General features: G+C 36.0%; 1 protein-coding gene across 3 annotated transcripts in view; it reads right to left on the bottom strand.

The window, feature by feature from the left end:
• HELZ (helicase with zinc finger) overlaps positions 1 to 15642 on the bottom strand; it is a 140687-nt gene that overhangs the window by 8933 nt on the left and 116112 nt on the right. For all 3 annotated transcript variants that reach the window (XM_063080739.1, XM_063080740.1, XM_063080741.1), the window contains 3 exons: positions 13295 to 13865; positions 12663 to 12897; positions 11345 to 11861 (listed from right to left, as the gene is read on the bottom strand). In XM_063080739.1, coding sequence (XP_062936809.1) covers positions 11345 to 11861; positions 12663 to 12897; positions 13295 to 13865 — 1323 coding nt within the window. The remainder of the gene's footprint in view (positions 1 to 11344; positions 11862 to 12662; positions 12898 to 13294; positions 13866 to 15642) is intronic.

The following is a 15642-nucleotide window of genomic DNA, read 5'->3' as shown; positions in this document are numbered from 1 at the left end:
TCATCTGGCACTGCTTTAGCTGCATCACACATATTTGGACATATTACATTTTCAATTTCATTCAGTTCAAAATATTTCTAATATTTCTATTCCCACTGGCCAAAGATAGAACGAGGTGTTAAAAATTATTACGACTACAATAAATTGAGAAATTTATAATACAAATATATAATAACTGATTCATAATTATATTCAAAATGAAATAAGAGCTAGAAACAAGTCTCAATGGCCTATTTCATTTTCCCAAGATGAGAAGATGAAATTCTTGACTACAGGACACTCTTACAGTCTACTAACATTTCAATTTAGCTCCCCATAAGATTATTATATTACGTTTAAAACAATGTGGTGCTATAGTTTGGTAAACAGGTACAGAGTTACCTAGAAAGAAAGACATTAGGATGCAGGGAGGAGAGGAACATTGCTATAGGATTAAAACAATCAATATAAACGAGCCAGATGTGTGATGGATAAACTGTAGTTTGCAACAGTAATCTCTATGGGTTCATACGACTTAATCTACTGAAAAGCACTTGATACATTATAAACAATATTTTTTAAAAGCATCATCCTCAGTTAACGGTGTAGACTGGCCCAAGACTCTACTAAAATAACAATTGAATATAAAAAGACATACAACAATCACGACTATGAGACTGGCCATCAAGTTCTGGAACATACGGAGACTTGATGGAGAAACAGTGTCTGTTTGGTGGAAGAATGGAGTTGCAGCTACCACCAAAGAAGGAAATTAATCCACCCTGCAGAATTCCATAGAGGCCTGGGTCTCAAAAACACCAGCTACAATGGAAGATTGAAAGGATCAAATAAGGGGGATTAACTGAAAGTCTGTACAAGTAACAGCTCGTCTCACACCGCACTCCTCCCTATAAACAAAGTAGAACCCAGCCAGCCAGGTACTTCCAATACAGACAAAAAATAAGCAGACAAACAAAAATCTGGGAAAAGCAATAAGCTCCAGAGGCATTCAAGCAGGGAAAAGTTCCCCAGGAAAGGCCTGCCAGGCAATAAATCCTGCAACATACATAAAACTCCCAAGTTGGTTTTTAGTGACACAGATAATCAAGGGTTACCTGATATTTAAGGAGGGTCTCCAGAATAAAAAGTGATTACAGATAAACAAATTTTAAAAAGGGAGGCCCAATAAAAAATAATGTTTTAAAAATATTTTTAAAATATCCATTTAGTTCTTACTAAAAATCTAAAACAAAACAACAACGAATCGTCTAATAGGTATTCTCAGAAAAGGCACTGCAGTCATAAAACAAAAACAAGATGTTATGAAAAAGGAAAGCTCTGAGAATAAAGAACTCCTGAAAATTTTAAATTTAAGAGCTCAAGTATAAAATGCAATAGTAGGGCTTGTAGATTAAATCAAGGAAATCCTTCTGAAAGTAAGAAAAAATACAAGGATTTCAAAATATGATAGGAAAAAAAGATTTAGAGAATCCGGGAGGTCTAATATCTTATCAACAGAAGTTTCAGACAGTGAGAAACAGAAAAAAGAGATGGTAGAAAATTATCAAAGAAATAAAATAAGACAATTTCACACAGCTGAAGAATATGAGTCTTTCTCTAGAGTGATGCTGTCCAAAGACCTTTCTGTGACAACCGAGATATTCTCTATCTGTGCTGTTCAGTAAGGCAGTGCCTAGCCACAAGGGGCTACTGGCAACTGAAATGTGTCTAGAAGGACAGAGGAACCCAACTTTAAATCTTATTTCATTTCAAAGCATATCTCATCCATCAGGAATTCCTGTAGGTTCTACCTACAAAGTAGTTCCTGAACTTACTTACTTCTCACCATTTCCCCTGCTAACATCATAGTCCATGACACCATCATCTCTTGCCTAGATAACTATGACATTCTTCATATTTTTTATATTATTTTAAAGTAATAACTTTTCAAAGTTAGCAGACGGAAAGAAATCATTAAGATCAGAGCAGAGCTTAATGAAATAGAAATCCAAAAAACAATACAAAAGATCAACAAATCAAAAAGTTGGTTTTTTGAAAAGATAAATAAAATTGACAGACCATTAGCACGGCTAATTAAAAAAAGAAGAGAGGAGGCCCAAATAACAAAAATTAGAAATGAAAAAGGTGATATCACAACTGATACCTCAGAAATACAAGAAATCATTAGAGACTACTATAAACAACTATATGCCAACAAATTTGAAAATTTGGAGGAAACAGATAAATTTCTGGACACACACAAACTACCAAAACTGAGCCAAGAAGATGTAGAAAATCCGAACAGACCAATAACAATAAAAGAGATTGAAGCTGTTATCAGAAGGCTCCCAACAAAGAAAAGCCCAGGATCAGATGGATTCACAGCAGAATTCTACCAAACCTTCGAGGAGGAATTGATACCAATTCTCTACAAACTATTCCAAAAGATTGAAACAGAGGCCATTCTCCCAATCTCATTCTATGAAGCAAACAACACCCTGATACCAAAACCAAAGATACAACAAAAAAAAAGAAAACTGCAGGCCAATATCCTTGATGAATATAGATGCAAAAATCCTCAATAAAACACTAGCTAACAGAATACAGCAACACATACACAAAATTATACACCATGATCAAGTGGGATTCATCCCAGGGATGCAAGGTTGGTTCAACATATGCAAATCATGATGTTGTGAAACACAACATCAATAAAATCAGAGACAAAGACCATATGATCATCTCTACAGACGCTGAAAAAGCATTTGACAAAATTCAACATTCGTTCATGATAAAGACTCTCTACAAGTTAGGTACAGACGGAAAGTATCTCAACATAATTAAAGCCATATATGATAAGCCCACTGCCAATATCATCCTGAACAGGAACTAGACAAGGATGCCCACTCTCACCACTCCTATTCAACACTGTGTTTGAAGTACTAGCCAGAGCAATCAGAGAAGAGAAGGAAATAAAGGGCATCTAGATTGGAAAAGATGAAGTGAAACTGTCCCTGTTTGCGGATGACATGATCCTATATGTCAAAGAGCCTAAAGCCTCTACAAAAAAACTCTTAGAGTTGATAAATGATTTCAGCAAAGTTGCAGGATACAAAATCAACACATGAAAATCAGTAGCATTTCTATTCTCCAATAGTGAACATGCAGAAAAAGAAATCAAGAAAGCCTGCCCATTTACAATGGCAACCAAAAAAAGTAAAATACTTAGGAATAAAGTTAACCAAGGATGTGAAAAATCTCTACAATGAGAACTACAAACCACTGTTGAGAGAAATTAAAGAGGACACAAGAAGATGGAAAGATATCCCATGCTCTTAGATCAAAAAAATTAACATTGTGAAAATGTCCATACTACCCAAAGTTATATACAAATTCAATGCAATCCCCGTCAAAATTCCAATGACATTTTGCTCAGAAATGGAAAAAACTATCCTAATATTTATATGGAATAACAAAAGACCATGAATAGCCAAAGCAATTCTGAGCAAAATAATAACAATAATAATAATAAAGCTGGAGGCATAACAAACACTACATGACTTTAAATTATACTACAAAGCTATAATAACCAAAACAGCATGGTGCTGGCATAAAAACAGACACACGGATCAATGGAATAGAATAGAGAATCCAGAAATCAACCTGTACACCTATAGCCATCTGACCTTTGACAAAGGCACCAAGTCTATACACTGGGGAAGAGAGTGCCTCTTCAGCAGATGATGCTGGGATAACTGGATATCCATATGCAGGAGAATGAAACTAGACCCATACCATGAAACTCACTATATACCAAAATCAACTCAAAATGGATTAAAGAACTAAACAGACCCCCTGAAACAATAAAACTCCTTAAAGAAAACATAGGGGAAACACTCCAGGAAGTAGGACTGGGCACAGACTTCATGAGTACAACCCCAAAAGCGCAAACAAAGGAAAAATTAGAGTAATAACTTTTAAAAATAAATTGCATTATCTTAATAGAATTTTTAAAGCAACTTTAATATATTAAGTCCATAAAATTCAATCATAATAATAAAAGCAAACTTTATCTTAATTTCCAAAACTGTATTACAGTTATTTATGGGCTTTGTTATTGTTTTTCTTAAAAGAAAGGTATACTAAAATGAATGTGACTTTGCAGCAAAGTGCATTAAAATCAATTTAGGTCTAAATAAAGAAAAATACCATTTGAAGCATCTCACGGGCAAGGGCACTTATAATTTGCAAATAGTATTTTCCCACCAAGCAATAATATTTTCTTACATCCAAACACAGGTAATAGAGGAGACACTAGAACAAATGCAATATTACATCTAAGAGAAAAAGTCAGATTCACTGCTCTGACATTTTGAGCTACCTTGACTCTGTCTTGTTTACTCTTCTTGAATATGAAACAGTCAAGTTACCAATTACAGAGCATGACACTTCTTACAATGAGAAAATGTCAGTTTGAGTAGGCAATAAAATAATTCACAGCACAAGTTTACTTTTCAACTCATAACTATTTGCATCTTCTCTGAAGAATCATAATTATCATAATTAAATTTTCCAGCTTTTGAAAAGAAATGTAATGCCAGAGGATTTTGGTTTTACTGTTATAGAATATTGAGAAATTAATTACATGCTTATAGTTAATTTTCTGATATTTGATATCTCTAAATTAATGATTTCAGCAAACATTTAGCACCTAGTACTGGATAGATTTAAAAAATCAAGAATTCTAAAATGAACCATCTCTCTTTCTATAACAGAAGAAAAAAAAAAAAAAGGAAAAATTTTGTATGACTGAAGATCTAATTCTTTGTACCGAAGACCGTAATTTTGCTTTTCCCCCTACATCTAGTTCTGTGTAATTGCAATCATTTCTCATTTTCCAGAAATAGACCTTACTCATGGTATAATGATCTGAAGAGCAGTCTGATTCTCCAAAAACAGCACAGGACTGAAAGTCAGGAATCTTAGCTCCACTTTAATTAAGTTGCAAGTCCTTTAACATCTTTGTGCCTCAGTTTCTTTTTCAAAAGAGGGAGTTAAAATAAATGATAGTTATGGCCCTGTTTACAAAGTTCCAAGATTTATTTTAAAGTCTTCAATAAATCAAAGCCTTTGTCAATGAGAATACATTTTAACTTTTTCATATTAAAATGTCCAAACATAATTTCTCAGCAACTTTAACAATCATCAACAATTTGATGTATTTGCTAAAATAATCCACGTGTGATGACAAATCCAAGCCTCTTTATGTGACTTAAATTCAGAAAACTATAGAGCATGCTAACTGACTGCAATAAAATGCATTCTGGACAACTTCAGATCCCCCTTCTCCCACCAGAGGGAAATTTCTATACAGTAAGTTCAAAGACAAGGGCCCCCAAACAAAAATTTTAGAAAAAGATCCCTAGCCTGCAAAAGAAAAATATTTCTGACAGAAAGGCCCTTTATTTCTCCATCACCATTTCAGTCTCGTAGGACTGTAGGCTGTTTAAATATATAAACTATACTTTTCTTCCTTTCTTTTCTTAGTTGTTGACCTTTTTGCATGTCCTGCTGCTTTTGCCGTTCTCAGTTTTTTCATGAAGAGACTATTTCTTCTACATACATCTCTTACCAATCAGACTGTTCCTTTACTTTTACATGGCAACCCTAACAATTACTGACACTCAGGTTTAATTTTACAGTCCTCGGGTTTTAAGTAATTTCATTATTATTACTTAAAGGCTCATTCTATTCTGCCAGAGAGTCTTACTTATGGGTTTAGTATCGACTTCACATAATGTTTGTGTTTTTATAAATATTCTTCATGTTGAACTGTGAAATCATTTTGTTACTAAAATATGGTCTTATTTTCAAATTCTGTTAATTTTTTTCTAAATACCACAATGTAATACTAACATTTCAAAAGCTAATTAATATATAAAATCTAAATAAGGAAAAATTAAATTACTAAATTCATGTATTAATTTTTACAGTTAATTATCGGTTTAAATAAAAATTCTTAATTTGCTCACCACTGCCTCGTAAGATATATCTCTAATGTATGAGGTTATCAAGCCATTTCACATGCATGTGTATAAATAAATAACTGGGGGAAAGGTCAGTAACTTAATTAATTAGAGTTTATTTATAATTATGCTATCGAAGCTAATCGCCAAGGAAGAGCTAAATACTCTAGTGGAAATTCCAAGTCTCATTAACTATGGTGCCGGAAACTTTAATTAAAATAGAATATCTCATTTAAATGATTCGCTTTGATAATTTAAGAATGAATAGAGGTCTAATTTATTAATCTGTTGTCCACTGTCTTTGTTGAATGCATTAGATAATTTATTAGATACCAGACATTAACAATCTCTCTGAGAAGAAACTAGAGAAGGCAGCAATATTTCTACTTGTTTATACAACACAAGTTATAAGCTATCACCACCCACTTCTAAGTAAGCATAGGAAGAATGCATCAATAATCAGCCAAGAGTATAATCTCCAAGCTACGTTTGTACAACACTTTGCTCCACAGAAGGGAACTTAGTGTGAGGGGATGATTAGAAAACGGCATTAGAATCAAACTATCAACCAACTTCAAAACTACAATTATATGAAGGAAAACATGAAAATGTTTCATGCCAAGGGCCATGGCTTTCACTGCATTTGAGGTAGGAAAGGAAAACACATGGATGGAGTTAAGCCTTAATCATCTAAATGAGAATACTCTAAAGATTGAAAGTAGCAACAGTTGTTACAGAATAGGATGAAGATCCCACTCGGGATGCCTTGACATAGTGGAAAGAAAGGTTTGATGTGAAGGTATGGGTGGGTATAGCGATTTTGGAAAAAAATTTTTTTCAAGTTCCCCAACAGGTAATCTACCTCCATTAACTGATCACACGTTCATATGTATGAGTGCTAGGAAGGGCTAAGTGTTACAGTAGCTATCTTTGTATAGTAAAATTACAAATAATTTCTCTAATGTCTACGTTTACATGCTGACCAAGTATTTCATTTGTCAAAAGAAAATCAAAATTACTATAGAAGGATAAAACTAGTGAAACAGAATATGAAAAACCATTTCCATTCAAGTTAGCTGTTAAGCTAACATCTAGATGTTTTCATCCCACATGAGATTAATCTACCAAGGGTTCTCACAAAAAAAGAATCCACAGTAGAGAGGGAAATAAGACATTTTACTATATTGTTAATGTTTAAAAAAAATGATTTTAAAAGGCTGGAAATAAACAGCAAGCACATAAACCATTCATTCTGTGAGATGATTCATACAAAATCATTTTGAACACACAAAAGTTATCCTAATACACTGAAAATGTCAAAATCTGAAATGTGGTAAAAATATTTTCCTTGTCAAAGATTTTTTTCAGTGCTGCAAGGTTAGTCATCATTTGTGAATCTTATACATCAAAATAAAAGTGACCAAATGTTTTTGCAAAAGTAATTTCACTCTAAGAACCCACTGATAACTGAAGATATTTATTCACATACAAATTCACAGCTAAATAGAAATACTAAATATTAAGAGCACCAGGGTATAAAGAAATTAAATTCCAAAATTAAGAACCATTTAAGAGATCAATGATTAAAGTAGATTATTCAGGATTAAGTATTATTTAGTAAAGTACAAAACTTTATAAAACCTTATAAAAATTTTGGCACATAGTTTTCCCTACATATTTTGAACTCATTTGGCAAGATAAAAATCAAAACATGAGTGAGTTCAGTGAAAATGGTGGAGTAAGAAACTCCAAAGCCCATCCCTCCATAAAAGCAATGAAAAAACTGGCAAAAGCTGTCATAATCATCTTTCTGGGAACCTAACTAAAAGCTTGCAGCAACCAGAGGAACTCTTAATCAATAAAAACAGGGAATTTCCTAAGAATAGCAAGTTTTGTGGTATTTTAACTTACTCTAGTGTCATCCCCTGCTCTCCAGCTCAGTGGTAGCCTTGAAAATAAGAACCAGTACTATACCAGAGGGAGCAGAATGGGCCTCATTCTCAAATAATTGTAAAGATTTGTTTTGACCTGTCTGGTGGTGCTCTGAAAGGCTCAATCAAAAGACTCGCCTAGTCTCATTTAACTCTGAACTCACCCAGTGCTAAAGGGGCCATATCAAAAACATTTATAGGCAAATGTTTTAGTCACTGCTGCCTGAGGCAATAGATAAAAGTTGGACCAAAAAATAGACTAACCAAAAAGCTTGAGAGGAAAGGTTGGAGAATAAGATGGTTTTGGGAATAAGGGCTTTGAAAAGTTCTGACATATTCCTTGGGATCCAGAAGTCCACACAGATGCTGTGCATGTGCTTAGGAAATACCTGAAAAGGCCCTAAGTTCTCACCTCTGGCTGATCTTAAGGCTCTGTGGAAGCAGGAAGTGAAGGTTAAGGTAGAGATGTAAGCTGTCTCACTGAGTGTTGAAGGCGTGCCCAAACACACATACACATACCTCTGCAAAAACTGACATGTTTTTGGTTCCAGGCATTTAGGGTAATCTGTGTAATGATTAGCTAACCATTAAGCTAATGGAATGCAGACTTCAGAGGCCACAAATGACAAATACAGACTTTACAAAAATCAGTTCAGAGAAGTCCCTAAACAACCAACCAACCAGCACCAACAACAAACCCTGGGGAGGGCAGAATTTTATTTTCCAAATTGCCATATTATACTATTCAGAATGTCCAGTTATCAACAGAAAATTATGAGGCATGCAAAGAAAGAAGAAAGCATGGCCAACAGGTGAAAAAAAAAAAAAAAAAAAAAAAGCCAAAAAAGCATGAAAAAAGCAACCGGAAACTGTCCTTGATGAAGCCCAAACATTGGACTTAGAAGATAAAGATTCTCAATCAAGCATTTTAAATAAGTTAAAAGAACTAAGAGAAACCATGTCTATAAAACTGAAGGAAACCACAAGTATGATGTCTCACCTAAAAGAGAATACAATAAAGAGATAGAAATTACAATAAAGAATCAAATAGAAATTCTGGAGTTGGAAAGTACAATAACTAAACTGAGAAATTCATTAGAGGGGTTCAATAGCAGATGTGACCAGAAAGAAGAAAGAATCAGCAAACCTGAAGATAGGTCGATTGAGACTGGCCAGTCTGAGAAACAGAATAGAAGAATGAAGAAAAATGAACAGAGTTGAGACCTATGGGACACCATTAAGCACCAACCTTGACACAATGGAAGAACCAGAGGAAGTGAAGAAAAAGGGACAGGAGTATTTGAAAAAATGAGAGCCAAAAACAACCCAAACTTGATGAAAAACATTATACATCCAAGAAGTTCCATGAAATCCAAGAGAACAAACTCAGAGGTCCACATCAAGACACATTACAATCAAACCGTTAAAGCCCGCGATAAAGAGAGCATCTTGAAAGCAGCAAAAAAAGCAGCAGCTCATTATGCACAAGGATCATGGATAAGAGTGACAGCTGACTTCTCATCAGAAATCATGAAGGCCAGAAGGTAGGGGGATGCTCTATTCAAAGTGCTAAAAGGAATTTAAAAACAGAACAAAACAAAAAAAACCTGTCAGCCCAGAATTCCGATCTGGCAAAATTAACTTTCAAAAATTAGGGCGAAACAGACATTCCCAGATAAACAAATACTGAGAGAGTATATCTTTAGCAGACCTGGCCCTTCAAGAATTGCTAAAGGCAGTCCTTCAGGCTGAAATGAAAGGACATTAGACAGTAACTCAAATCCATACGAAGAAATAAAAAACACCTAATAACACAGGTAAATATAAAAGATGTGAATCCATTATTTCCAATAGCCTTTAGAAATCACTTAGAAACTGCAAAAGGGAAGCTAATATCAAAAAGTATTATTCAAATATCAAAATTAGGAATGTTTACACCCTGTTTTAAGAAGACATCTGTGATAGATAATAACCACAACCAGCTTTATACAATCTTGTCTTTAATCACTTCAAGTCTAATGAGAACAGCTAGACACCACTTTTATAGTCTACACCAAAAGGCATCATTCTGAGAGTTTTATAACCTGGAATTACTAGGTTTTTCATATCAATGAAGGTCCATAAAGATGCTTTTGGAAATTTCTAAGTATTTTAAGATAAAAATTCAGTCCACCTTAAAATGCTTAGTTTAGCAGAGTCAGTTTTACATTCAACATGTACAAATTCTGGCATTTGGGAATCAGAATCTCACTGTGTATCAATAAGTCTAACAAAACACCAGGATGAGTGACAGCAAAAAGAGCACACAGCACCTAGAACCGGCCACTTGTTTAAAAGGCCAACATTTTTGGAAAGCTCTAATTAACAAATTTGTAATTAACAAATGTAACAAAGTAAAAAGATGAATCACTAAAAACCATTTCCTCAGATTAGAAAGGACAAAGCTGCCTGAATAAACAGAATTCTCAGATGTTAAATGTTCCAAAACAGCAATGAAGGACCCTTAAGGAGCTTCACCTTTCAACAAGTGACCTTCTACAAAATCTGAAACACCATAATGAGAGGGAGGAAATTAAAATAATTTCCAAGAAGCTGAGAAAGTTGATCACATAGAAGGAGACAGAAGAATGGCAGTTTCCAGAGGCTGGAAAGGGGAGGGGAAAGGGGGAATTGTGACAGGTTGGTTAAGGGATACAAAAGTACAGCTAGACAGGAGGGATGTTCTCTAGTGTTCTACAGCACTACAGGGTGACTGTAAGTGACAACAATTTATTGTATACTTCCAATTAGCTAGAAGAGGTGAATTTGAATTTTCCCAACACAAAGAAATGATAAATATTTGAGGTAACAGAAACAAAATCAGGGTTGCCAGGGTTTTGGGGGGGGGGATGAGGGAGGGATGAACAGGTGGAGTGCAGAGGATTTGGGGACAGTGAAACTATTCTGTATGACAGGCAAAACCCATAGAACTGTACAACATAAAGAGGAAACCCTCATGTAAAACCAAGTTAATAATAACATATCAATAAATGGACACGAAAATCAACTACCTTGTATACTGACAAATTAAAGTAAGAAAATAAATAAAAATAACAACATATCAAGACTGGATCATAACTGCAACAAATGCACCGCACTGACGTAGCATGCCAATAACAGGAGAAACTGGTGGGGGATGGGGTTGGGGGGTATAGGAACTATCTGCACTTTCTGCTCAACTTCGCTTTAAACCTAAAACTGCTATAAAAATAAGGTCTATTACTTAGAAAAATAATAATTTCCAAAAAAGGATTATCTTTAAGACTATTGAATTCAGTAAGATCTGTCCACTCCTATTACCAAATCAATAAATATTGATATTTTTCACAATCAACTAATCCCAAAAAGGAAAATAACAAAGACATTTACCTCTTCTAGGCTAGGGAGCGAAGAAGAAGACACTGTTCGGGATGACAACGGATGAAATGGCTCTTGACCAATAGCATGTTGGTGATTTTGTATTTGTACAAAAGGGTTCTGTGGTGGTCTGTGAGGCAATGGAGGTAGGCCATAGGGAAAACCGGGCCCCATTAGGTGATTCTGTTGCAAGTTAGCAAAAGTCCATGCTCCATCAGGTGCCAGGTATTTCAAGGGAGGAGGGGCAAGGTGCTCAGATGGCAACGAGAAAGGTGAGCTGAAGATCTGGGGCGGGAGGCGCTGTGGAAATGCTGGGCTGTTGGCTACTTCAGCGTCTCTGCTGTTGTCACTAAAGTTAGAAAAGTTGCTACTGTGGTCTGTATTGGAGGGGGGAGATGGGACTGCTGGTGGGCTCCTAGTCTGAATTTGTCTATATTGCAAAAGTCTTGATTGAGGTGGTGGCATTTCAGCGAGTTCCCGTGTTTCACTTTGATCACGATGAGACAGTTCTCTGATTAAATCTTGAAACCTGGATGAAGACAATGAAATATGAGGAGAAAACCGAAGAAGTCACATTAAAGAGAGCTTAGTGAACTACATGTATAATTTCTACAACCAAAACCATAATACTTAGCATTAATTAATCTCAAATGCAAGCATTAACACCCAATAGATGCTGAACTGAAGTCACTAAATACGCCCAATTACCTGATTTCTTTCTTTTCCCTTCACATTAAAAAACACCTCTCCTTGTCTCTACATGCCTTTGATAACTGGAAGTTATAAAAAGCCACCACGATGGTGGACCTTATTCAGAAAGGATTAGGAAACACTTCATAGTGTTCATATGACATGGGCCACAAAAGCAAGCCCAGAGTTAGGATTGAACACTCATAAGCATCTGCAATTATAAGAAGGTAGAATTCTGTGCTACTAGAAAAAGATTAATGATAAATTTATAATTTTTACTTTTTAACCTCTAATTTACTTCTGTTCTTATTCTTTACTCTTATTTGTAAGTAATACTGCTGAATTAAAAAAAAAACAACACGCACAGCGATGGTACTTTTCTCTTGCAGAAGAGACCTCAAAGCAAGCGGCCAGGTTAACTTACAACGTGCAGCAGATCATCCATGCCTAGATTTGTTCATGAATTGCTTCTAAACGGATTGTCTATATTTTAGAGTTAATCAAGGGAATTTTACAGCATGTGCCTAGTATGCCAGCATCCGATTTCTTTGAGACAATAGTCCAACTTAAGCTAAAGGGACGACATTGAAGAACGAAGTGGGAGGTCGGGCTTCAGAGGCTCCTCTAGTCTGCTGAATACCTTGAGTATGCTGCTTCTGCTTCCTCCTCGGCACTGCTGGCGAGCTTCCAGTCTGCCCTCGCTGGCGGCTGCTGTAACCCAATGGGTGGCTGAGGAAGATGCTGGAGGTGAGGGTGGTGGTGGTGAGGGTATGGAATACCGCCCTGACTCAGATAGGCATGATGTTCGTTCCACTGCTGTAACCGTGCTTGCTGCTGCCTTAACGTTTCCAGAGCTACACTCCCATGTATACGATCTGCAAAAACATGTGTGAAACAGTTAAGTTTCTATGCATTTGGGGTTTCAAGTTAACTTTTTCAAGAGTTTTTACAACCAGATATTTTCCACAAAGATAAAGAAATAGCTACAATTTGGTTTAAGTAGAAATAAATGTTTTCTAAATTTGCCAGACACCAGAGTTAAGATGATGGTGATGATTCTTCCTTATCTATATAACGATGTAAGCTGACATCAACTGGATACTTAATATTACATAGCATTCGGAACTAGATTCTGATTATTACACTAAATGGTTGATCTTTGCTGGCATTATGTGAAGAAATGAATCAATCCAAACTAACCCTGTATAGTACATGTCATTTAGGTAAACCCTCTCTGAATTTTCCACATCTAGCAGTAACAGGAGAACTTACCTAAAGCCTCCCCTATAGATATTCCTGGGGGGTTCTCCTCAAGGAAGTTACTCAGATGCGAAGGAAGAATGGGACCGGGCTGTGCAATGGCTCTCAGAGGGCTGTGGCCTTCTTGCAGCATGGGAGGGGGCTGCTGCTCAGGAATCACAGCCTCTGCAGGGGGAGACTGTGGTCGATGAGAAACTGCATTATTAAAAAAAGCACTGTTGGGTCCTGCCTGATATGCAGGAGAGAGCTGAGGAGGTGGCTGCTGAGTCTGCTGATGCAACTGATTTTGCTGCTGGACTACCTGATTTGGCTGGGATGGCATTTGATTTGGTTGTTCAGGCAAATTACTCTGCTGCTGATTTAACAAGGTATGCTGCTGTGGAATGGGAAATGGTGGTCTTGGTAGCTGGGGTAGTGGATGAAAATGGCGATTAGGGATTGCATACTGTGCATGGGGAGCAGGAAGAGGAAGGTTTACGTGTCTTGGGTTGAGATTATCTTTGCGAGGAAATTTGGTATTGGGATAAATAACACCAGGACGTGATTCAGGACTTCGGTTCTGTGGATTTGACTCCAAATCAACCTAGGAAAAAAAAAAAAAAAGAAGTCTTTTTTTAACTGCAGAATATCTGAGTTCAGTGGCTCTCCACCTTTTCCTAACCCTAACCCACACATCCGAAGGATATGATACATTCTTATCAGCAAGAGTAGGAGCGCTGGGTGCCCAATCACTTTCTGATAATCAAATAAGGTAATGTTTTTTAAATTATAAAAGATGACACAGAAAAAACAGCATATTAAATTTGAGTCATAAGATAGTGCCATTTTATTTGCATATCCACTTTAATTTCTTTAAGAACATTATTTTTAATTTCACACTTTCTTCCTTAGAAAGCCATTTATTTCCTTCTGATATAAATCATTAAAATCTATTCTTTCCTTCTGGTTTTATTGTGTTTATATATCTAATCTATTTTTTCAGACACATCTATATAAATAACAAAATTTGTCCTAATTTGAACACCTTTGAAATGAACAAACAAATACTATATCACCTTTGTATAACCAGTTTGGTTGTCAATTTCTGCCATTACATATTGACATTCTTTCCTTTAACAAACATTTATTGAGAGCCTATCAAGTACACTGTGCCTGGTTCTGGTGACTTAAAAAGCAACAATAAGCGTTAGCTTATACCCTCAAGAGCTTAGAGCAGGGTTCTATAAACTATGCCCTCCCACCCCATACCATTTCCAGCCACTGGACTTTTGTAAATAAAGTTTTATTGGAGCACAGCCACACTCATTCATGTACATATCATCTATAGCTGCTTTTGTACTATAATGTCAGAGTTAAGCGGTTGCAACAGAGACTATATGGCCACAAAGCCTAAGATTTACTATGCGTCCTTTTACAGAAAAAGCTTGCTAATCTCTGGTTTAGAGTCCAGGGGATATTACCATATAATTAAAGATACTGTAAGAGGACGTGATATGAGATCCTAGTGCCGGAGAAAATTAAAGAAGGCTTCATGGACACCGGGGCATTTGAGTCAAATCTTACAAAAAGAGCTACAATATTTCAGGGAGGGAAGGACATTCTAGGTAAAGATAACAGCTTGTGCAAAGGTTGAGAGAGGATAAAAAATATGGCAGATTTGAGGAGCATGAGAAGTTTTGTGTGCACAGAGCTATAACTCCACTTGTTTGTGTGTCAGTTTCCCCTTCTTGACATCAGATGAAACTACAAGCTTCCAATCACACAAGATCCTGAATGATTCAACACTCTGATAAATGTTGATTTTAATCCTGTAAGCTGTGGTAAGCTAACAAAGATTTTTAAGCTACGAGTGTTGTCATCTTTCTGAAATGCAAGTTTGATAAGAGTTAACAACATAAAAAATGAAATGTAGAGTAGAAAGGGGCAATTTTTCTTTTCCGGCCCTGTCAAAATACTCAATGACCCTGTTTTGGCATATCAGTCTCCTTACAAGTTTTAATGTGGAAATAGTCACTGAGGACTGCAGACTACTTGCCTCAACAAAGGCTCTCAAGTTAGACATGGAACTGACTACTCCCAAGGAAACAGAACAAGTAGCTTGTTCCTAAACTGAAGCTGAGGTATACCTGGTGACCAAGCTATTGCAACAAATGGTGTAGTGTTAAACATGCTCCAAGTGCATTCTCATTTCTATTTACCTCGCTCAAATGGACTGCCATTAAATTTGGCCAATTGGTCCTTAAGATTACTGGGTGAACATAAATTATCTAGAGTAAGAAATGAGAAGGATGACAACTCAACGCCAGTCTTCGCAAGCAGCTGCAATGCCTGCTTTTCAAACATCTAGAACCTGATTTTGA

The sequence above is a fragment of the Cynocephalus volans genome, chromosome 16 (genome assembly GCF_027409185.1).
Source record: "Cynocephalus volans isolate mCynVol1 chromosome 16, mCynVol1.pri, whole genome shotgun sequence".
In the NCBI taxonomy this organism is placed as follows: Eukaryota; Metazoa; Chordata; class Mammalia; order Dermoptera; family Cynocephalidae; genus Cynocephalus; species Cynocephalus volans.
This window is presented reverse-complemented; position numbering and strand designations above follow the sequence as displayed.